This window comes from Carassius auratus, chromosome 7 (genome assembly GCF_003368295.1).
Source record: "Carassius auratus strain Wakin chromosome 7, ASM336829v1, whole genome shotgun sequence".
Classification (NCBI taxonomy): domain Eukaryota; kingdom Metazoa; phylum Chordata; class Actinopteri; order Cypriniformes; family Cyprinidae; genus Carassius; species Carassius auratus.
Window position 1 is genome coordinate 5492715 of NC_039249.1, and position 22541 is coordinate 5515255.

The following is a 22541-nucleotide window of genomic DNA, read 5'->3' on the forward strand; positions in this document are numbered from 1 at the left end:
TTTAACTTGACTAATCTTGAACTTTACCTTAAAAAATAAATAAATGCTTTCTGTGAGGATGTTGGAGAATGTCAGCCGAAATCCAAAACTGGGATCTCGAAATGTAAATCAGGACGAAGAGGAGTGTGTTTAACGCTTTCGCAGGCGTGTACATGACACACTATTATGGGACAAGTCGACCTTATGTTTGGCCGTGGCGGTGTAGATCGCGGGCGCCCCCTTTCGGTCGCTACTGCAACTACAGGCTTTCATAGAGGAGGGAAGCAACCGGTTGCGTGAAATAAAAAAACTAAGACAATTTAAATGACAGCAGCTGGACAGTGGTTTTTGCAGGTCAAACCAGAAAAAAACTACGCGTTTTGAAATCTTTTTTAATTAATTTTATAACACTGATAAGGAGGAAAACGACACCATCATTGTTTAGTTATTGTAAGAAGGTTAATGGAATGTGCCAGGTTTCTGGAAAGAGGAAAAAATACCCGGATTGAGCCCAGAGAGAATACATTCGGCTGGAGGAAAAGTAAGCAAACTGTGAAAAGACCCTCCTCCGCCACGTCTGAACCTGCCCCGTCAGTTCCTTTCAGCTCAAACCCCGCGGAAGAAATCGGAAGAAAGAAGTAAGCTTTAATTAATTAACGGTACAAGCAAACAAGGAACTTGTTTCACTTTGTTTTCTGCCCCTCAGTTCTCCGAGCAGACGGAACAGCTGCTCGCTCAGCAAGCGCAAGAACCAACATCTACTGTTCCGCCTGTATAATATCCTCCAGCGTCTGCTGTTATTTAAGGGGTTTGTTTATTCTGTCTTTTCTGTGATCTCTCGCGGATATAAAGCGAAATTTCCGGAGGACGCCGTTCGGTTTATGGTTTAGATTTAAGAGGATTTTAAAGTTTATTTTAGTGATGTATAGGCCGTGAAGATGCCCTTTCAGCAGCGCAGCTGTATGGAAAATTATCATGACGTCGGGATTACATTGTCAGAAGAGGGAGCTTTAATAAAAAAAATACCATGTTAACCTTGTTTTCAGCAGAATACATTGTCTACCCAGTTGTTAATAATGTTAAATTGAAATAAATTCTCATTCAGTGTTATTTGTCATTGATACATTTCTATTATGACAGAAACATAACAGAAACTCTGGTTACCACAGTCATTTTTAAAGGTGGCTGAGAATCTTTTTTTTTTCTTTTCTTGAGATTGGTTATGGCTTGGTTCCCGAAGGCACTGCTAATGTAAAACTGATATAGATTGGTAAACAGTGCTTGAATGTATGCCAGTAATATAATTAAATACAATAAATTAAAATCAAACAATTTTGGAGAATGTCCAAGAGGCTGGTGTTCCTGAAGCCATACAGGACCAAAATCCATCCTCAGTGTTCAGTACTTAAACATCAATTTGTATTTGGTAGATGCAGTAAAAATATATACTAAAATGGGATACTTTTTTTTTTTTTTTTTACCCACTGAATATTTAATAGAAGCATGAAAAGTTATAGAATAATAGGAGCTGTATGTCATTTTTTGACTGTACAAAATCATAAAAATGTAGATATTTTCCTCCAGCCGAATGTAAATTTGTAGATATTTTAGAAACGTGCTAAGTTCAAATATTTGTTTCTCCAATATGATGCAGCCATTTATTCAACACTGAAATGTGTTTTGTGTCAGAATGTCTGTTTTTGTTTTGGTCTGTGTGATTCCGCCCACTGCCTATTTACTTAATTGTATTTCAACAACCCCGGGTTGCCAGTTGTTGGAAAACTCAATGTCTTGCACCCATGGAAGCTAGCAAACAAATTGGGTCAGAGATTCTGTAGCATCGAGTCTGAAGAGGAGGGGGGCGATAGGAACGACTATCTCCAATATTTTGAATTTGGACTACACAACTAATTTCAACCTCTTGCTGTCATTATTAAATACAGCACCTTTAAGTATTAGGAACAATAAAAGTGGTTGACATCAATCGAAAAGAAAGTAATTTCAGAGGTGCAGCAAGAAGATAAACATTTTATTATTTTAAATTCGGTGCGGCAGTTAATTATCTAAAATATAAACTGAAAAAAAAGTGAAAGTGTCAAGTATGGTGAGTGACCCATACTCAGAATTCGTGTTCTGCATTTAACCCATCCAAAGTGCACACACACCCAGAGCAATGGGAAGCCATTTATGTTGCAGCACCCAGGGAGCAATTGGGGGATCGGTGCCTTGCTCAAGGGCACCTAAGTTGTGGTATTGCTGGCCTGAGATTCAAACCCACAACCCTAGGCCACAACTTACCCAAATATGTAATATGGAATATGTTGTATAAAGTAAATGAGATCAGTTTAATTTTCATGTTGACTCCAATTAGAATTTGTGGAATGATATGTTCATATTTCTCTCTCTTTCCTCTCCAGTCCTGCAATGGTGCCCATTTCTCCTGTTCCTCTCTTGTTTCTACTAGTTTTGGCTCTGCAGAGCGTCTGGTCATCTGCTCCACAGGAACATAAAGTTCAAAGCTCGCCTCAGCCAGAAATCTCCAGCTTACATCATCCCACATGGAGCCTGGGGCTGCAGCTGTATAGGTCGCTCCGCATCGATGGTTCCCAGACCAACACCTTCATCTCCCCACTTCTGTTGGCCAACTCCCTGCTGGCTCTTGGGGGTGGAGCTAAAGGATCCACAGCAGGCCAGTTTCATGATCTCCTGAGGATCACCAAACACGATAAGGCTGTTGGAGAAGCTTTGACCAAGGCACTGAAATCTGTGCATGAAGCTAATGGAACCTGCTACACATTTCACAGTTCTTCCGCTCTGTTTTCCAAACAAGTCCCAAGACTGGAGAAGAGCTTTCTGGAGAAGCTCCAGTCCCACTTTGGGTTGCAGCATGTGGCCCTGGAGGATGCACAGAAACAGACTGATATGGAGAAGCTCAAGTCCTGGGCTAAAAGTGGGATGGATGGAGAAGAGACAGCAGATCTGGAGCTGGCACTGGAGACCAAACCTGGAGCCATGATCCTGGCCAATGCACTGCACTTTAGAGGTGAGAAGAATATGCTGGAAACTATTCCAGCTGACTTCAAATAAAGCTAAAAGAGCACAGTTATATTCTAATACGATATTGTGCCAAGTTACATAGTTAGGTTAAGGAAAGGCTTTTTTTTTAATCACTGAGTGCAAATAACATATCACGAAGACAGACTGAAAAGCTTTTGTGAATACCATGCTTTAGGAACAACCATTAGACACAGTTAAAAAGGTATGGCTTGTCTACTGTAGCTAGGGGATCAGGATAGTTGTGTATAATCTTGAGGCTTTATGGTCCATTATGTGTTTGGACTTTAGCCAGACGGCATTGCAAAATTCAAGGTCTCATCCTTCGCTGATGCACTGTAAAACCTGGCTTTACTTTAATGGCCTGTGGGAAGTGAATACTGTTATTTTCTATAATTTGAGTTCTTAGCGATGTTTTGTCTGTGAGTTAATCAGTGTTTTTGAATGAATTGTAGTCATGAAAGATTTGTAGACATGTGCATTGTATAAATTACATTAGTGGTTAATTCCAGTTCTGTAATCAGACTGATGTTCCAAGAGCACTGATGTAAATTCTAATAGCACTGGGATTTAAATCATGAATTCAAGTGGGATTTGAATTATTGATTCAATTGATTTGTTTCAGGAATGAAACAAGAGCCTGCTTGTATGGCTGCGTTCCACTTCGCTTTTAGACACACACTTCTGAACTTCCCTAAGCACTTCCCCTTGGGGGAATCCCCGCTGCTCTTTTGAAGTGTGTTTCACTTTGTGAAGTGGATGAGGGAAGATTATATGGGCAGACCCTTGACCCCTCGATTTTGACAGAGTCTACTTCATATGCAGACAGCTCCATAAACCACAACGCAACATGATAGTGATGTCACCGCAGATCGCGCTTATTTTACCCCAACCCAAACAACTCTATGATATATGAATTCTCTTTTCAATATTTAAACAGCCCAAGCATACCTATACGTATATTGTGCACCATAATCAATGACATACATCCGGTTCATCGAGATGCAGGGAAGTGAGGAAAGGACATTAAAAAAGTGGAACGCAGCCTATTTGTGAGTCACTGAACCATTTATTCAACTGATTTGTTCTAAAGCACTTATTGTTCAGCACACACACAAAAAAGTGACTGCCATGTTGAGCGAGTCATCAAATCTTTACTCAAGTGACTCACTCGCATAATGATGCAACATGCAAAAAAGATTCAATGAACACATCTTTTTGGTAAACTGATTCAAAAAATCAATGGGATTAAGCAAATCCACAACCCTATGTTATTCTTATTTATTTCTGATTGACAACTAATTCATCTAATGCAGCTCAAATAATTTAAGGCAACCGTTAACCATTTTAAAAACCCAACAATACTTTTTACATTTGAGTTTTTCTCGGATTCCAGTTTCATTACCAATTCCAAGGTCATCGGTGAGTGAATACAGTTATCAGCTCATATTGTATCTAAAAAAAGGCAAGAAGTGATATTTGAGCCAAACAGGATCAGACAGAGTGGTCATAGCACCGCTGGGCTTCCTCTTTCTTGCGTGCTGGAGAACTAGCTAGTACAGATTGTGCTGCTGCTTGATAAATGAACCATAAGCAGTTGCACGACTGATGCTGAAGGTGAAAATTTGCTTGGAGGATAAGGTATCACACTTTAGGGGGTGTGCAAAGCATACAAGTGTGTGTGTGATTGTAGTGATTTATGTTGGTGTAGCAAATGCACCTGTAAAGTGCACGCGTTTACTTATGTGTTCGGATGTATTTGTGTATTGTATACACACCTGTTTCCATTCATGCAGGGAAGTCTGATTTATTTTAGCGAACTGGCGTTTAGTGAACAAATTGGTTGGAATAAAAGATTCATCATTTCAATACAGTTTTCGTTACAGTTTCCGAACTACATTCAAGTGATTTATGCTCTGTGAACAAAGTATTTAATACAAGCATCGGTTCAAAAGAATGATTCTTTTATAAATCAGACATGCATTCTCCTTCACACCCAGCCTGCAAGGTTGATGACAAACCATCTCCAGAAGAGCCTATGTATCTTCCCGGGAGAGGTGGTGTGTCATCTTAAATAATTTAGTAATGATCGCCTGCCTGTCCTGCCCTCCAGTGAGTGGCTGTATTCTTCATACAATACTATTCTGCTAACTGCATACATTGCAATCACTTCCTGCTATTAAAAATTATATGAATCTGTATATGTGAACTGAGTACTGCATTATTGTCACCTGACTATCACTAATAAACTGTCAACTGTGTTTGACTAGTTGGTGCAACATTTGGGGTAATTTTGTTGGTCTGACAAGGTTTCGTAACTGGAAAATGAACAGTTAAATTTTTTACAGGGCGTTGTCTTTTCATTTCTGAAATAAATATGGTTATTCAAATCCATGCATGCAGAAATGTGCATATGCATGCACAGAATCGATATTGTTTTGGTCCATATGAATGCATTTAGCAGACACGCTTATCCAAAGAAACCTATAGTGCATTCAAAGTATGAATTTTTATCAATTCATGCGTTCCCCCATGCGAGTCGATTTAAATTTGTGTCAATCATATGAGCACAATGGTTCAACATGTAAAAGCTTGCATGATAAGTATTAGGCCAAGGCACTGATTTAGTTTTTTTTTTTTAAACCATGAACCCATCTACATGCATTTTTGAAGTAAAAGGAAATTATTTTGACATGCTCGAGAGAGTGGTTTTCCTGTCTTATTATTATTATTGAGCTGTAATACTAATATTGTTTTTGCACAAAAGCTGTGCCGTACATTCAGTACCACGTCAAATCAGACACAGTTCAGCGATACTTAAGTTTCTTGTCACTTTTGAGAAGAGATGTTAAATATGCTTGAAGGGCTTAAAATGAGTTTTTAACATGTCGGTGCTATATGCTGTTCTACTCTCATTTGTGCATTGTCTCACCCACATGCTGAAGTCTTGTTCTACTCATCGATTTCTTTGTCTGAGTAATACTGGCAGGTGCTTTGATCCTATTTTAAACACAGAGCGATGGGAACGATGCGGTAGGAGGAGAGCTTCTCTCTACTACCAAACGCAACAGGAAATAAAGTTTGGATTGATTTTAGGCTGATAAGCAATCTAATTAATTTCTTTTGTTTTATGTTTTGACTTAATTACTTTTTTTTTTTTTCGTTCGCTAGCAAGAAGCAGGAGTCGGTGGAAGTTCATTAATTCAGTCGATGAAATATACAAATTAGATCAGACAATAGATTGGGCCCTGTGAATGAGATTATGAAAATTGAATTCATAGTTTGGATTTATAATTTAAAGGCAGTCAGTAGTCACACCGCTTCAGGGTTCTATAGTAATTCATTTAGTCGCCAGTGTAATATTAACTTTGTCCGAAGCTTTTTCATTGTCTCTCTGATGGGTCGTTTGTGGACTTTTACTCTTGGTGTTAATCTGAGAGCAGTTTTCTCTGTTCTCCTGAAATCTGCTCAATCATGCATGTGCCTGCTTCAGACTTTTGAGCCAAGTGGATTTGGATTGGAGGTTTAAAAAAAAAAAAGTGTTTAAAATTACACCGGCCTTGTGCAGATCATTTACTTTATTTATAACGTAATAATTAAAGTAGTTGTAATACCGTATTCATATTTTGAGCATGATTTCATCAAGTACAATGTGTTCCTGGATCAACATTCCAATCAACCAATCAGAATTGAGATAAAACTTTCCAGGAAATAACTGTTTTAGGCTTAAAATCAGGGTTAGGTGCTTCTACACCCTTGTTAATCAGCTATCATTTCCCACTGATTTTAGAAATAAATGATGGGTAGGGTTAGGTTTTGGGGTAGGGATTGGTTAAGTTTATATTTTTGGACAATAATGTTGATCCAGGATCATCAGAAGATGTTGATCTAGGAACATGTCTTACTTGGAAAATCACTGCCGTATCTATATGTTTATGTATATATTCACTGAAAAAAGTAATGTCCTGTATATCAAAAGTCTGCTTTAAGCACTACAGTACATCTCATCCTTATGAACAGCCATGTCTTGCTGTGAGATGTTACTGCACTTGAAATTTCTTAAACACGTCAGAGGGGACACATGCTTTTCTGTGGTTTTCCACTCCAAGGACAATCCGCTATCCTTCCTGTCTCAGACGTCTTACATTGCAGATAATTTCTCTGGCTACATCTGCATTCCTCATGCGTCCCTGCAGCAGGACAATGGCATGTTCATGCAGGTGAGCACGAAACCTGGGTTCCTTTCTTCTGGTGAGTCAGTAGAAAGGTCTCTCTCTTTAATGTCCTAAGTTATCATAACTGTGACCTTAATCGCCTACTGCCTATAAGCTGTTCCACATGTCCATGTGAAAAAATGGTTTATTCATTGAAAAAGTAACAGAAACCCTTTCCGATTAAAATATATGAAGCTTAATTGGATTTTACAAAATTATCTTTAAAATGCAGTACTCTAAAAAAAAATACATTTTTTGATGATATTCCTGTCAGGAATGACTATAGTAAGCTTGGCAACAGTCCTCTGGTGCGTGGACAATTCCTTATTCCTGGTACGTTGAAACAAATAGCCAGGCACCATGGAGAACTGGATTGGAGCTCACATCAGGGGGCAAATTGAGAGCCACAGGTGTGGAGGGAAGCAAAGACAGAGGTGAACGATAAGAGACTTTTGAGGGAATGGTCAAAGGCTTTGAAGAGCGAGGGGGGGAAGAAAAAGGTTACTGTAGGCCGATTCTTGGTGTGTCATGGTGGCAGACACCACACTAGCTCATTACCTCAGCCTTTGTGCTCTGTACAGCAAACCCCAAAAACAAGCACACACACTTCACCCCCGAACAGCAGCCCTGCTCCGAGCACCAAAGGATCCCGGGAGAGAAGATGAAAGCACTTTAATTCACAGCGTTTTAGCTTTATTGTTTGTGGCTCGGTTATTACTGAAAATGGGCATGAGAGAGGCTTCAAGATGCAAAGCCACACAATAGCTGCATTGTCTTTATGCTCTGTAATTAATGAAGAAGGTATGAGTGTCTCTCTCTTGCGAATGCTCTTTGGGTCATTCTGTTTCTCTCTTTCAGTCACAGAATCTCCCAGGATGTTTTCTTTCTTTTGATTGCCAGCCAAGACCGCAGTGACAAGAATCCTTGTGTGGCATTTCAGAAACTCGCATGGCAGAATTCCCCTTTTAGCTCGCAGTTCCAAGAGCTTTGCCACCCCATAAAAACTGACAGATACCATGCCATGTGTTTTGAACTTTAGGCTGATCAAATTTCATCCCCCTGTGTAATTATTGAAATCCAACTGCTCTGGCTCTTGGCTTGCGTTCACAAGCTTATAGGGAACTGCTAGCATACTATTGAGGCGCATGCAAAGCTTGGCACGGGGCCGAATGAAGAGGTTTGCTTTCCCTACACAGGATCAGGTGTTTCTCATAATATATGACAGTCGGGCGACTCGTCTCGGGTTTATGAAATGAGACTCTTTTCTTTTCTTTGAAGAGGAATCCTACCCTAGTTTCTGTCTCTTTGTTTTGTTTATTTTCTGGTTTTGTAAATGGTATTCCTAATTATACATAAGGAATATGTTTTGAATTCCTCATGAGGAGGATGTTTAATGCTGAAAGCAGTGGTTTTGGGACTAGGAGTGTTTAAAGGTGATTATGGAAATTTCATCTTGGGTGGCACATTCCTTTTTAAGGCACATCAAAACTGAGGCCTGGATAAACTGCAGCTATAAACACATAAGTGCGATCAGGTGACTTTGATGAGAAAGTGAAAAACTAGCACCAAATTGAAAAAACGGGGCTAGAGATACATCTAATGCTGGTAAAATATTCAGCAACCCCGAAAATATATTTTTGAACATATTAGCCACATTTAAAGATGTATGAATGCCATTGCATCAGATAAAAAAATATATAAATCAAGTGCAAGTACAAAAATAAATAACACAAGCACAGTTGAATTTTCAGTGTCATGTGATCCTTCAGAAATCATTCTAATTTTCAGGTTTAATGCTCAAATAACATTTCTTAGTATTATCAATGTTAAAAACAGCAACAGTAGCATGTTACATTTTCTTTTTCAAGATTCTTTGGAAGCTTGAAAGAACAGCATTTAAATGAATATGAAATTATGAAAGAGGTACATGCTCTAAAAGTAGCTTTAATGTCCATGTTTGTAGTTATTGAAATAAGCTGTGCTGGTGGTGACTCAGCTAGGTTTGACACATTAATAGTGAACAAATTCGCTAAAAATGTCCTTGGGACCTGTTGTTTATAAACAATTGTAAAAATGGCACAAAAAAAATAGAAAAAAATTCTAGCTTAATTTTGGCAGGTGACACTTTTACATTTTGTATCTGACGCAATGAGATTCAGACATTTTAAGCGTGTCTTAATTGTAATACTTTTTGGAGCCAGTGCAGGTCCAAATAACAATTGGCAAGGTCCAAATTGAGTTGCAGAGGCTGTTGAATGTCTTATGTGTCTCTTGTCTCCTGTTCAAGAGCATTATACTGCTTCTGGTGCCGCGAAATACAATAACACGGCCTGGTTTAACCCTATATTGTCTTGCAATCATCCTTAGAACTTGATACTGTTTCTTTCACACTTTCTTTCTAGCTCATTCTTTATCTTTCCCTTGACTAATCCAATATGGTGAAAAGAAATTGTGACTATAATACTGCTAATAGTCTCTTTATCGAATCTCATCTTTGTCAGTGAATTTAATGGGTGTAATGGGCTGTAATAATATGTCCTATGCCTCTGCCTCCCCTTCACCCCTCCTCTCTGCTTTTCTTTTATTTTTGGTTCTTTTTCTGGCATGGTGTCTGTAATAATCCTTTGTATGGTCTCATCAAAGCCTCAGATCCAAACAGTCTGTCTGTAAGATAATTGTACCCGATGTGTTCTAACAGTTTACGTCAAAATGTTAAAATACTTGTCCGGGTCATGACATCTAAGTGATGTTCATCTATTCAGTTGTGTTTTTGTCGTTTTTTCTTTTGGTAGGATTTTGGGATCGAGGCTTTTACCATGAAAACCAAGATTTGCGTAGCTTCTTAGGTACAAAATACACCAAAGTTCCCATGATGCACAGATCAGGTAAGTCCAAGACGAGTTATTTGTCATTGAAATACACAATAAAGACATCCAAACTATGGCAAATGTTTGCGTTCCCAGGTGTATACCGTCACTATGAAGACATAGAGAACATGGTACAGGTGTTGGAACTGGGCCTGTGGGAAGGGAAGGCCAGCATGATACTGCTTTTGCCCTTTCATGTGGAGAGTTTGGCTCGGCTGGACCGTCTGCTGACCCCGGATCGGGTGGAGAAGTGGTTTGAGAAACTGAACTCCACAAGTGTAGCATTATCCCTCCCGAAAACCAAGATAAGCAGCACGGTCAATCTACAGGTAATAGTCAAAATATTGTACATATCACTTCCTATCCAGCCGTTATAAATGTGTGAAATACAATTTGAAAACATTAAGTTATAGATAAATATCCTTAACATACAATGTAGATAAGACTCATTTAGAAAGCTAATGGAAGATAACCAGATATGACATTAGCATAATGAGAACGAACCATAGGTCATAGATTATTCTCATTCAGTGGGAAAGCTATTTTCCTTTTAATGGAAATTGTGTTTGCACTGAGATTGCAGTCAGGCTTTGCAATGCGGTTTTATGTGTGTTAGGACACTGAGCTATGGTCTTGATTCTTTAAAACATTCTTCAGATGTGCATTGTAAGTACTTCCATTGCTGTCTTGTGCTGCTCTCTTTTTGAACAATATCAGGCTGAGTGTGTTGCTTTGTTGACCTGTAAACAAGATGCAGATTACAGAGTTTTTTTTAATCATTAAAAGGACAAGAAGTTATCTTTTGATGATTATTTCCTTTAAATTCATTAAATATTTGGTACTGTATGCCATGTTAATTTTGGTCCATTTTAAACCATATTGAATCACATTTTAGAAGGCAAAAGCATTATTTGAATTCAAACTAGATTTTATTGATTGTCTGTGTTTGACTGCCTCGTTCAAATCCAATTTTGTACATATCCGATTGGAATCCAATCTAGATGACTGACTGTCCATATACATGGTATCACAACTGTTTACGTTTCATGTGGCATGAGAATGTGACAAAGCTTTGCTAAATCTGATCTGAACACTCAGACTGGATTTCCAGGAATGCGATTTGAATAGGACTCCACACCACGTATGAATGTAGTTCGAAACAGATTTGCAAAAATCAGATTCATGTAGTTTGTTGCTGTTCAGACTATCTAAATATGATTGGATTTCAATTGGAGTTGCACAAAAATTGGATTTGGGCTGACAGTCTGAAGGAGGCTGGTGTTTTAGGCGGATGCTAGGAATTTCTATGATATAACAGATAGATAATTTAATGTGATCTGCCATGTGAGTCTGATAAGTACTGTCATCATCTGACACTTTTGCTGTAGATGTACAGTTTTGTTAGTTTTGTAGATTTGTAGATTTACAGTAGAAGTTTGGGGTATGTAATAATTATAATTATAATAAAAATCAAGTAATTGTTAAATTATCATTGTTTAAATATTAAGAAACCCCACTGTTTTAACACCAGCATCTTAGAGTAATTTCTGAAGGATCATGTGACACTGAAGACTGGAGTAATGATGCTGAAAATTCAGCTTTGCCATCACAGCAATAAACAAATTAGAAAATGTATAGAAAAGTAAATTGCACACACACACACACACACCCTAAACATGCATGTAAATGAAGTAACTTTAAAATGAACACAAAGAAATCTTTTGCGTTGTTTTGTATGGATGGGTGTAATTTACGTTCTAGAGCAAATGTCCAAGTTTCATCAGTTTATGTTTACCACAGACCTTGTTTTTCTCATAAATTGAAAAACCCCATTTTAAAACCCATAGTAAAACTTGAGGGAACCCCATGGTGTTTTAGTCTCCCGGGTTTGAACATCACAGCTGCAGTACTCTATTGGTGTTGTGCAATACAGAGCTCAACAGAAAGTCTTCCTGTAATTGCATGCCTGTGATCCCTCTAAGTGTTTCCAATACAGACTAATGGCTCTCCTGGCATCCCAAACATTTGTGCTCCTTCTAGGCCTGGGTCCTCAGAGAGATGCCATGCTGGGTTAGGAGCTCGGCAAGATCTCGGCCACAGGAAGCAGCCTGGACGTAGATAGCGAAGAGTGACAGAGTTTTAGAATAGCACAGATGGTTGTGTCTGCACTGCTGAACAGATCTGGATTTGGACGACAGAGAGTGACAGTGACGGGCTTGTTTGGGCTGTTGAGTTCAGTGGATGAGACCGTGTCTGGTATGATTGGCTCGTGGGTAACACATTTGGATTCTTTGGTTTCTAGCGGTGGGTGGATATGTCAAGCAAGCTCTTCTTGTGGATCGCGGAGGTGAAGTGTTTTGGAGCTTGATGAATGATTTTGTGACATGTGCTGCTGGCTTTCCTCTCCACGCTCACCTCGGTCTTCTTTCTCCATCCTTTTCTCTCTCCTGTCTCGTCTTTTCTCTCTCTCCATCCTCCCTCTCTCAGCGTCTGACCTCAGCTCATCTATCTCCTGCCTGGAGTCCACTGGATCCTCCCACTCATCTGTCGTCTCCCTTTCTTTATTCATCACTTCATCCACCAGCTCAATCTTTGTGTCTGCCCTCTCATTCGCTCTCATTTCTAGCTGGTCAGAGTCCCTGTAGCTCATCTCCTGTCTCGCCCCTTTTCTTTTCTCTCACTCTTTCTTTGTCAAACTCTCATATTCCCTGTTTAGCTCTTTTTAATATTTGCATGTCTTATTCTTCTTATTTTCTTTCTCTTTTTTTGTCCTCCCATATCTGTGAAATATTTCACTTTTTAATCTTTACTTGTTTTCTTGCTCAGTTTTTTATGAATGCATCTATTTTAATGTGTGTATAAGGTGAATGTGTTTTTCGTGTGTGTGTTTGTGACTTTCATGATGAAACTGACAATTGAAGAATTTGTTTTTGCACATTTTTAACACAGATAACTTCCAAATCAAACTGAAGAGTAGGAGAAATTTTATATATATATATATATATATATATATATTATTTTGGATGTGATTAATCATGATTAATCATTTGACAGCACATATATTATATATATATATATATATATATATATATATATATATAGAAAAGGCCATCCCCTTTATTGACATCAGGACAACAGATTTCTCTTCAGACAAGATAAGGTTTAATATATAAAATAAATGAATTAATATAAAAAATGCATATAAAATATATAGTTTTATAGATTCTAAACGGTATAAAAATAAATATTCATAATAGATAATGATACTGTATATCATATATAATTGTATTTTCTTTCATTTAAATGTAATCTTTTATTTATATAAATAAGATCACAATAAATAACATGTCACAAGATCAGTCTTTAGAAATTAAAATTAAATAATCCTTTTCAGTTTGATGAATGTTTCAGTTTGTATGAAGAATTCGTTAGGATTAAACATGTTTCCTTAATATCTAAAGTGCATAAGTTAACTCTTAGAGCGCCAAAACTCTATTTGATACATTTTTTGTCTTTCTCTCAAATTTTTTGCCCATTCTGAAAACCCCTGCTGTAGGGTCACTGTCCCTGGTTAATGCTGCAGGCAGTGACAAACCTTCTGAACCACAAGGTTGGTTTTATCCTCGTGGTGGACAGCAGATGTCAAGACAAATATGTCAGTAGGTGTCCAGTGACAGAGTAGGGTAAGAATTCAGAGAAGCAGAGGTTAAAAAACACAGATAGAGTAAAAAGGTACAACAAAAATGACAGTTGTTGAACTAGACAGGTCAAGTGGGGCACAACCGTTCCCAGGGCGCACAGAGAAGTGAATGGTCGCTGTAGTGGGGCGCAGCATTTTGTTAGTCTAGTAATGTCAGGTGAGAAATATAAGCACCCGCATGCCATGTCCGCTTATGCAGCTCTGCTCAGAAGAACAAGATTTTGACATTAACATGAGCGGTAAGGATGCCCAAGAGAGACCTAGAAGCTTGCTTTAAAAAACCCACCGACAGCCCAGACATGACTCCCTTTTTTGGACTTGCTGAGTTCACATAAGTGATGCCCCAGCGTGCGGAAAGAGGCCGAAAAGTCCTGCCACGGCTGCATGACATGAATAGAGCTGTATTACTTCTCTGACAAGTCCTCCTGCTGCTCCCTCGCTCTCTCTGTTTCCCCGCTCTTTCATGTTCTCATCTGGCTTTGTCTTTTTTCTGCCACACATACACACTCTCTGTCTTGTAGTATCTGAAGAAATATGACCGTAGGTCAGAGACACTTGATTCCTCTGCTTTTATATGGGCAGTGACAGAAGAGGCGTGCCGAGTGCAGCTTCCTGCTCCCTCTCCGATCGGGTCGAAGTGAGCAAACACTGCCTCCATCTCCAGGCGTTAATAGCGTTTCATCTCGCCTCAGAGCCTCAGCCTCCAACATGGCCGCCTGACGCTCTGTCACTCTCAAGTCGCTCTAGGCCTTCTGTCACGCTCCCGCGTGGACGTCTTCGGTCTCAGGAGGAGCTGCCATTATCCTGATTTCCAATCCGTGTGCTTGCATACGCACTAATGTAGTCGTGCTGCGTGGCTACGGGGGCCCGGCTCGGGGCAGGATGACCCAAATTGGACTGACGTGCAGCTGGAGAGGTGAGTGGTTGTGAGAGAGGTGGAATGGGGTTGAGTGCTGGAGAGAGAGAGAGAGATAGGGAAAGGGCAGGAGAGCGGGTGAGCTGGATAAAAATATCCGCTCTGGTGGTGAGGCAGCGGGGCCAGAGCTCAGCAACGGTTAGTGCCAGGCGATAGCCGCTAACAAGAGATTGAGTCTGGACTCCATAACGAGCACGAGGGGTCGAGGGGTCACCGTCTGCCTGATGCCTGGCAAACACACACAGCCAGACACACTGACCTTAAGAGTCTGACGCAGGGATACACAGAAAACACTCTCACTCTCTGACAAACACACACACACACGTAGCGTGCCAAGGCCTGTGGATGCCAGTGTGGCTGTAATTGGATTGCACAGTTCTCTGTGTGTGCCAGAGAGACAGAGGAAGTCAAGCTAACATACACACTCATTGATGAGGTCATGAAGTGGATGTGGTGTGTATGCCAGGACTTGGGAAAAGCCTGTTGTGTTTAGACAAGTGTTTTAGAGCACAGTACCACACCGTGATAAAATGCTTATACAAATATTGACACATCCTGTTTATTATATATAATAAAATTACAATTTATTGAAGTTTAGAACCGGCTTTCCTAAAACCTTCATCACGTTTGCCAAAAGCAAGGGAATTTATTATAATAATCTGTCATAAATATTTCTTGCCAGCCATGTAACTGTATTCTATTAATTACACTAATGGTTCTTTTAGTGCTTCTGAAGAGGAAAAAATGGAAATAAGACACTGTGCTTATTTTTTATTTATTGTATTTGAGTTTTTCTGCCCTTATCAGTCTGGCACCATATGATAATTTCAGTCGTCAACAGAGCAATTCAGAAATAGATGTAATTACATTTGAATGAAGCACAGAAGTGTCATAAATGCAGTCTAATAATCTATATTAAATAATCTATATTCGCTCTCATTTCTAGCTGGTCAGAGTCCCTGTAGCTCATCTCCTGTCTCGCCCCTTTTCTTTTCTCTCACTCTTTCTTTGTCAAACTCTCATATTCCCTGTTCAGCTCTTTTTAATATTTGCATGTCTTATTCTTCTTATTTTCTTTCTCTTTTTTTGTCCTCCCATATCTGTGAAATATTTTATTTTTTAATCTTTACTTGTTTTCTTGCTCAGTTTTTTATGAATGCATCTATTTTAATGTGTGTATAAGGTGAATGTGTTTTTCGTGTGTGTGTTTGTGACTTTCATGATGAAACTGACAATTGAAGAATTCGTTTTTGCACATTTTTAACACAGATAACTTTGTGTGACTTCCAAATCAAACTGAAGAGTAGGAGAAATTATATATATATATATATATATATATTATTTTGGATGTGATTAATCATGATTAATCATTTGACAGCACATATATTATATATATATATTTATATATATAGAAAAGGCCATCCCCTTTATTGACATCAGGACAACAGATTTCTCTTCAGACAAGATAAGGTTTAATATATAAAATAAATGAATTAATATAAAAAATGCATATAAAATATATAGTTTTATAGATTCTAAAAGGTATAAAAATAAATATTCATAATAGATAATGATACTGTATATCATATATAATTGTATTTTCTTTCATTTAAATGTAATCTTTTATTTAATTATTTAAATATTTTAAATATTTAATTATTTAATTACATTTGAATGAAGCACAGAAGTGTCATAAATGCAGTCTAATAATCTATATTAAATAAACAAAAATTAACACATCAATTCATTATTTTTCATAAAATAACCCCTGAAATCGTTGAATCACTTGTCATTCATTCATAATTAAAAATAAATAAATAAATCTGTCATCATTTACTCTCATGTTGTTCCAGAGCCATTAAAACTTTGATGAAACACGCAAAAATATTTTTAATGAAACCTAAGAGATTTCTGTCCCTACATTGGAAGTCTTTTACATCAAATCATTGATGCTTAAAGTTCATAAGTATATCTATATAAATGAAGGGGTTTTGATTGCTTCATATCATGATCAGATTTAATTTAGGCTTTCATTTACGTATAAACATTGATCAAGTCACATGCATAGAACACATCAAAGTAAACATCTCGCAGGTTTACAATCTTCATTGGTGTTTTAAAGATGAATGAAAAGATCTGTGAGTTTGGAACGACATGAGTGAATAATTAATGACAACACTTTCAATTTTTAGGATGAAGTAACCCTGATGAAGTAACTACACACATACCAAATAAATGTTTTAGTGCTGTAAAATGATCTTTGCCTTATAAATTATCTGTGATTTTTCTTATAACAGTTATTTCTGTTAGCAGACCCCTGATGGCCACGCTGGGTGACCCTTACATTATGTATCTTTCACCTTAAGTTGAGGCTCCCCCTGGGGGAGGGTTCTGTCGCTGCTTCCATTGATTCAGAAGTGTTTTTGATTCACTGTGCAACCTGCTCATAAGAATCATTCATTTGGATATGGGTTAGCATTGATCACACTGTTCATTTACATTGAGCCTCAGTTCAAAAGAAATTATCCCGAAAAAATTTCATTTTTAAATATATATTTAACCAATTTGGAATCAGTGCTTGTTTTCCCAGCACTGTTTGTCATTAGCATTTGTAATGAAATGTCAAAGTTGCTGACACTATTTCTCTAAATGTAATATATCCATTTAATATTTCAACACCGCTCTGTTTTAACACAGTTACTCTTGTGTGCAGTTGTTGGGATTGTGATTCCAGGAAACTGATAAACAGTGTGAAGTGCTTTGTGACACAGTGTGATGTAAAGAAAAAAATATATATTTTGTGTGAAGAAGAAGGGGACGAAAGCGAAAAAGAGAGACAGAAAATGTAAATAAGTCATTGACCGTGATAAAGAACTCTGCCACTGAATAATATCCAAGACATTTAGTGAAAGGTAAACTGACTGCCGTGATGCTGCGAGGCTGAATTAAACAGTTGCTGGAGTTGCTCCATACAGTATGCCGCTGCTGGGCCATCTCCACCCCTTACATTCCCATGCACCATCATGTTGTATAGAAAATGCAACATTCAGTCGACTCCAGGGCTGTTTCTTCTTGTGCGTTATTCATGAGCTGTATGTTTTTGTAGTTGTGTTTATTGATGTATGCGCTACAGTATAATACAGAGTTTGCTAAAAAAATGGAGCGCATGGATAGGCGGCATTTGGAAAACTTTGGCTTGAGAAAGAAACAGACAGGAAAGAGAGAGTGAGAAGAGAGGAAAATAGAGACGCTCCATTTCCACCCAATGAGCAGCATTAGAGCTGAACCATGTTTACACAGCCCTCCTCCTCGCTCCATCTCTCTCCCTCTCTCGTTTTCCTCCATCTGCCCATCACATTTACTGCATTAGTTGGGAGTCTGTGTGCCATATTACTACATGATATTTATTAGCCTCCTTTCATCTGTTTCCAGTGCAGAAACTACTGTACTCATTTGCAGACCCATCACTCAGTCCAGATGCCTGCTGGGCATGTCTTTTCTTCGCAAACGTGTCATTAATTCATTTGGGGCTCACTGCTCCTAGAGAGGCTTTACCTGTACCCCTTCGGGGCGTCCTGTGAGCTCCATTGGATTTTGTAGAAGCGAAACCAAGCTTCACTAGCTTCAAATGACTCAAAGCTAATAGCTGTGTAGAATCTTGGTCTGGATTAAGTGAATATGCGAAATGAGCATTTTTTTGGCCGTCGGGCCCCGGGGTCTTCTAGGGTGAATGCTTGCACGACGACAGCCCACATTGAATATTTAAACGCTGATTGTTTTTAAAAATGAAGTGACCTCAGCAAATCTGTACATCCCGGGAGGTGCCGCCATCCAAAGGAGAAAGAGCAAGATGGAGCTAGACAAAGAAAGAGGCATGCTATTTATAGAGCCTGTCACAATGCAGGCTGGGAGACGTCTGCTAATGTTGCATGTGACTCTAATTGCTGGAGACAGCATTGTCGTAGTAACACACGGCGCCATGTCATGGTTGCGGCAACAAGCTGCTTCGGGTCAAGGCTACGTCGCCAAGGAGCGGATCTGCATCTATAGTGCCGGAAAACATCAAAGTTACAATGGGAAAGCTGGAGAGATGCAGGGAAAAACCCTCGGAGACAACACAGAGAATTAATTAAAGGGAAATAAATTCACCCAATGCGGTGTCAGCCTGAATAGCAAGGACATACAGCCACGAGAGAGGGTGAGAAAGCCTCAGGAGACAGAGAGGAAAGACCGTCACTCTCCCAAACATAAATACGTGCTTAGATACAAGCCTGGACATTCGGATCAGAGCGGGAAAAAGACAGGGAGCACATAAGAGCAGGCGAGAGAGGAATTAAACAAGCGTTAAACAAGCGGCGGATGGTCAGATGAGGGATGAGGATGCCACAGAGGTGGCTGAGCGGCCGATAGGATGAGGCAGTGATGAAGTGATGGAGGAAAGAGGTAGGTGAAGGAGAATAATGGATGAGGACAATAGAAGTGCATTAGTGCAGGTGTGTGCTGAGACTGTTGAGAGAGAGAGAACCGCAGAGGGTCGAGCAGTGTCCGCGTAGGTGACAGCCTCCCCCACCTCTCTGCTTCATTATCAACCTCTCTGTCCATCTTTCTGTTGTTTTCCTCCTTTTTTCCCCTTTAACAACCTCTGATTCAAATCACTATGCCAGCGCCTGTGTTGTGCACCCATTCAGAATTGAATTGTGAATTGCTTTTAATTGCTGAATTTGAATTGAGGTAGCAAACAGGATGCAGAATTACTTTAAAGTCCCTTTCGAAGAAAAGCCAGTTCACTCGGTGGCCATATTTTGGACAGCTATTTTTGGCATGCAAGACCAACTCCTGTCTACTTGAATGGGAAAATAGTAAAATCTCTAATACTGATGGCCAAACTCACATTTAAATAACATTTTATTAATTTGGAAACAAAACCTTGGGATGAAGTGTCCATTAAGAAGTCAGACTTCTTTTTTTTTCAGCACAACGCCATGTCATGTGCGAGACTTTGCACAAAAGTCAAAGATGTCCTTTTACACAGAAAAACTATGGGAAACCAGCAGAACCAGTGGAATGCAAAAATGTGTTTTGTCTGAATGCTGAGTTCAAGTTTAATAGCCTCGTGGGCAGTGCACCAACATACTGTATGGTGCATTTGCGCTTTTGGTGTCCTGAGTTCGAATCCCGCCTCATGGACCTTTCCCAATCCCATCCCTCTCTCTCTCTCCTACTCGCTTCATGTCAGATCTCCACTCAATTTAAATAAGTAAGATTAAATGAATTCTAATAAATGCATACTGTAGTTTTCACGTTATTAATTAGAAAAGCAAATTAGACCAAGCCTTGCTTTAAGTGTAAAGATAAATGTTTATAGAAATTTTCTTTCCCAGAATGCATTAGTTTGTTGAATTGCAGTTCTGTCGTTCTAATGAAATCAAGTTACAATTTAACTTGCTGTCAGGTGAGGACAATTCAATTAGGTTTCCAACTTATTCATTGATTTGGAGCCTATTCTTTAATTCTGAGTTTTGCACAAATCTAGCTAGCACACCAACTCAGCCATTCGCAGTGAGCTCGCATCATTTTTGCAACAAGATAGAGTGTGCATGCGCTCTGTTTTAATTACAATAGTCATTTAGGCGAGAGTGCTTAATCATTCAGTTAAAGCACTTGCCATTCGGTCTCTGCTTTCACAAACATGTTGGGTGTCTCTCAATCTTCCCACAGCAGTTCACTTATTATCTCCTCTTCCTCATTTCGCTATCTCCCTCATAGTCTCTCACTCTCTGTGCGGGTAACTTTTTTTTATCCAGGATCTCATCCAGGGAGAATATAAACTACCTGTCAGTGAGCATCTTTCTGCCAAATTCATATCTGAAAGGAAAACAAAAGCAGGCCGAGGTCAGAGAGATCTTTTTTTAAATTATTCATAAGCAGCTCTCCCTCGGCCACCGTCTTCAGCTCCTGTCGCATGCTTTGTACCGCCCGCACCGCCAACAAGGGCATCTGTCATGCCTCTAAAATAAAGGGGAGACAATGAAGAGGGGAAACAACCGAATTTTTGAAACATTATTGATTTACAGTGACACTTTTTTTGTTTTGTTTTCATTTGTCCTTTCTACCTATCTGACGAGGACTGGTCTCTCTTTCTCTGTGTGTGTGTGTGTGTGTGTGTTTTCCATTTTCAGCATTGGGAGTCATAAAAGGATATTGAATGTTTAATTTTTCAAAGTCTCTATTGGCTCATATTTTAGTTTTTCTTTCATGTAGTCTGCATTGTTTGATTCTGAGTTTGGCACAAATCTGAGTTTGGTGGCACCAAATCTGGTTTATCAGAAATCTGAGTTTGGTGGTGGTTGAGGAGAGACCCCCCCACCACCACATGATTGTGTGGTTGTACAACAATACACAATAAAAAAAAAGCACTATATAAATGCATCATTCATTCATTCATTCACCATCTTAGTCATTTGGAGCGGAGAAGGATTTTGGGGCTTAGTGTTTACCTGCCTTCTGAATCAGAAATTATTTTGTATGAAAATGCATTAAATTCTCTGTTTTCTTGCACTCTTTTTCCCTAATTCTGTTTTTTTCCACTCCTTGCTCTCTCTCAGAGGCAGCTAGCCGCATTGGGCCTGGTAGATGCGTGGAACAAGACATCAGCTGATTTCTCCACTGCATCAAGCTTGGGACGGGGGAAGCTCCACTTGGGAGCCGTGCTGCATTGGACGTCCCTCGAGCTGGCCCCTGAGTCCGGCAGCAAGGATGGTATGCATGAGGATGAGGATGTGGACAAGCCAAAAATCTTCTATGCAGATCATTCCTTCATTATACTAGTCAGGGACAGCAGCACTGGAGCATTGCTCATGATAGGTGCACTGGACCAGACTGATGGTCCTGCAATTCACGACGAGCTGTAGAACCAAAATACTTCACCCTCTGGCACTGACAGTTGTTTTCAGAGCCAAAATGGCTGACCTACGGGTATTGACAATAAACTGACCTTCTTATCCAGTGCAAATCCACTGTCTTTCACCTACTGGCCTTATGTTTTGTGCTGACACATGCTATGTTTAACTTACAGATATGAAAGAGCTTAGGATAGGATGATGTGTAGACCTGACCTGAATCTGCACTCACAGAATTTTGCAGAAAGAATTGCTGATTGCCTGTAAATGACTGTATATTAGTACCTTCTAGCCTGTTTGTATTTGCCTCAACAATTAGTGATTGTTTTGGGTCAAATTAAATGGATTGAAATTTGAATTTAATTATATTGTATGTAATTCACCTGTGTCCAGTCATTTGATGTTTATTTCTGCTTTGTAGCTTTTTTCTGCTTTTTTTCACCCAGAGAAATCGTATTGGTTTAAAATCCTATTCCAATCAGTGTGTAGATTGATTCTATGTGTGCCTAATGATGTAGTTACATTTAAAAGACCCCGTGTGAATTGCTTGTGGTCAGTTAGCACACCAGTGAATACACTAGTACGTGTGTTTCTATGTCTGGAAGCTCTTCAGAGCAGAGACACTGACTGACAGCAACGCTCACCGTGATAGACGTGCACTGCGATGGGATCGTCAGAGGGAAGCTCTGCAGCCAGTGTGGTGGGTGTCAACTACACTCATATCGACACACCGACACAACTCATTCCTTACTGTTACTGTAACCACCATGATGACAGCCAAGTGAATACATGTTAATGCTAAGGTACTGCTCCAGACACACAACATACTCTTACACTGCAACACAAAGTGACTCCAACCACTGTCAACATGTAAACAGCATGGATGCCAGCAGGATTTCATCTGAGGGGGTA

The 22541-nt window shown here is 39.2% G+C and overlaps 1 protein-coding gene across 2 annotated transcripts; it reads left to right on the forward strand.

Annotated features, from left to right (window-relative positions):
* The first annotated feature begins 288 nt into the window (after positions 1-288).
* serpinh2 (serine (or cysteine) peptidase inhibitor, clade H, member 2) lies at positions 289-22007 on the forward strand. Of its 2 annotated transcripts, XM_026266847.1 has the most exons (6): positions 289-617; positions 686-787; positions 2397-3022; positions 10040-10132; positions 10211-10443; positions 21336-22007. In XM_026266847.1, exons 1-6 carry the CDS (start codon positions 442-444, stop codon positions 21639-21641), a joined length of 1536 nt encoding a protein of 511 aa, XP_026122632.1. In that variant the 5' UTR covers positions 289-441; the 3' UTR covers positions 21642-22007. The 2 variants fall into 2 exon arrangements, with proteins under 2 accessions (XP_026122632.1, XP_026122633.1); XM_026266848.1 differs by lacking the exon at positions 686-787 and having other exon boundaries at positions 296-617.
* The last annotated feature ends 534 nt before the right edge of the window (positions 22008-22541 follow it).

Excerpts from the sequence above, each read along its gene's own strand:
- serpinh2 (XM_026266847.1), top strand. The coding sequence starts at position 442 with ATGGAATGTGCCAGGTTTCTGGAAAGAGGAAAAAATACCCGGATTGAG. Across the intron at positions 788-2,396 it reads CGTCTGCTGTTATTTAAGGG|TCCTGCAATGGTGCCCATTT; the intron begins GTTTGTTTATTC and ends TTTCCTCTCCAG. Across the intron at positions 10,444-21,335 it reads GCAGCACGGTCAATCTACAG|AGGCAGCTAGCCGCATTGGG; the intron begins GTAATAGTCAAA and ends GCTCTCTCTCAG.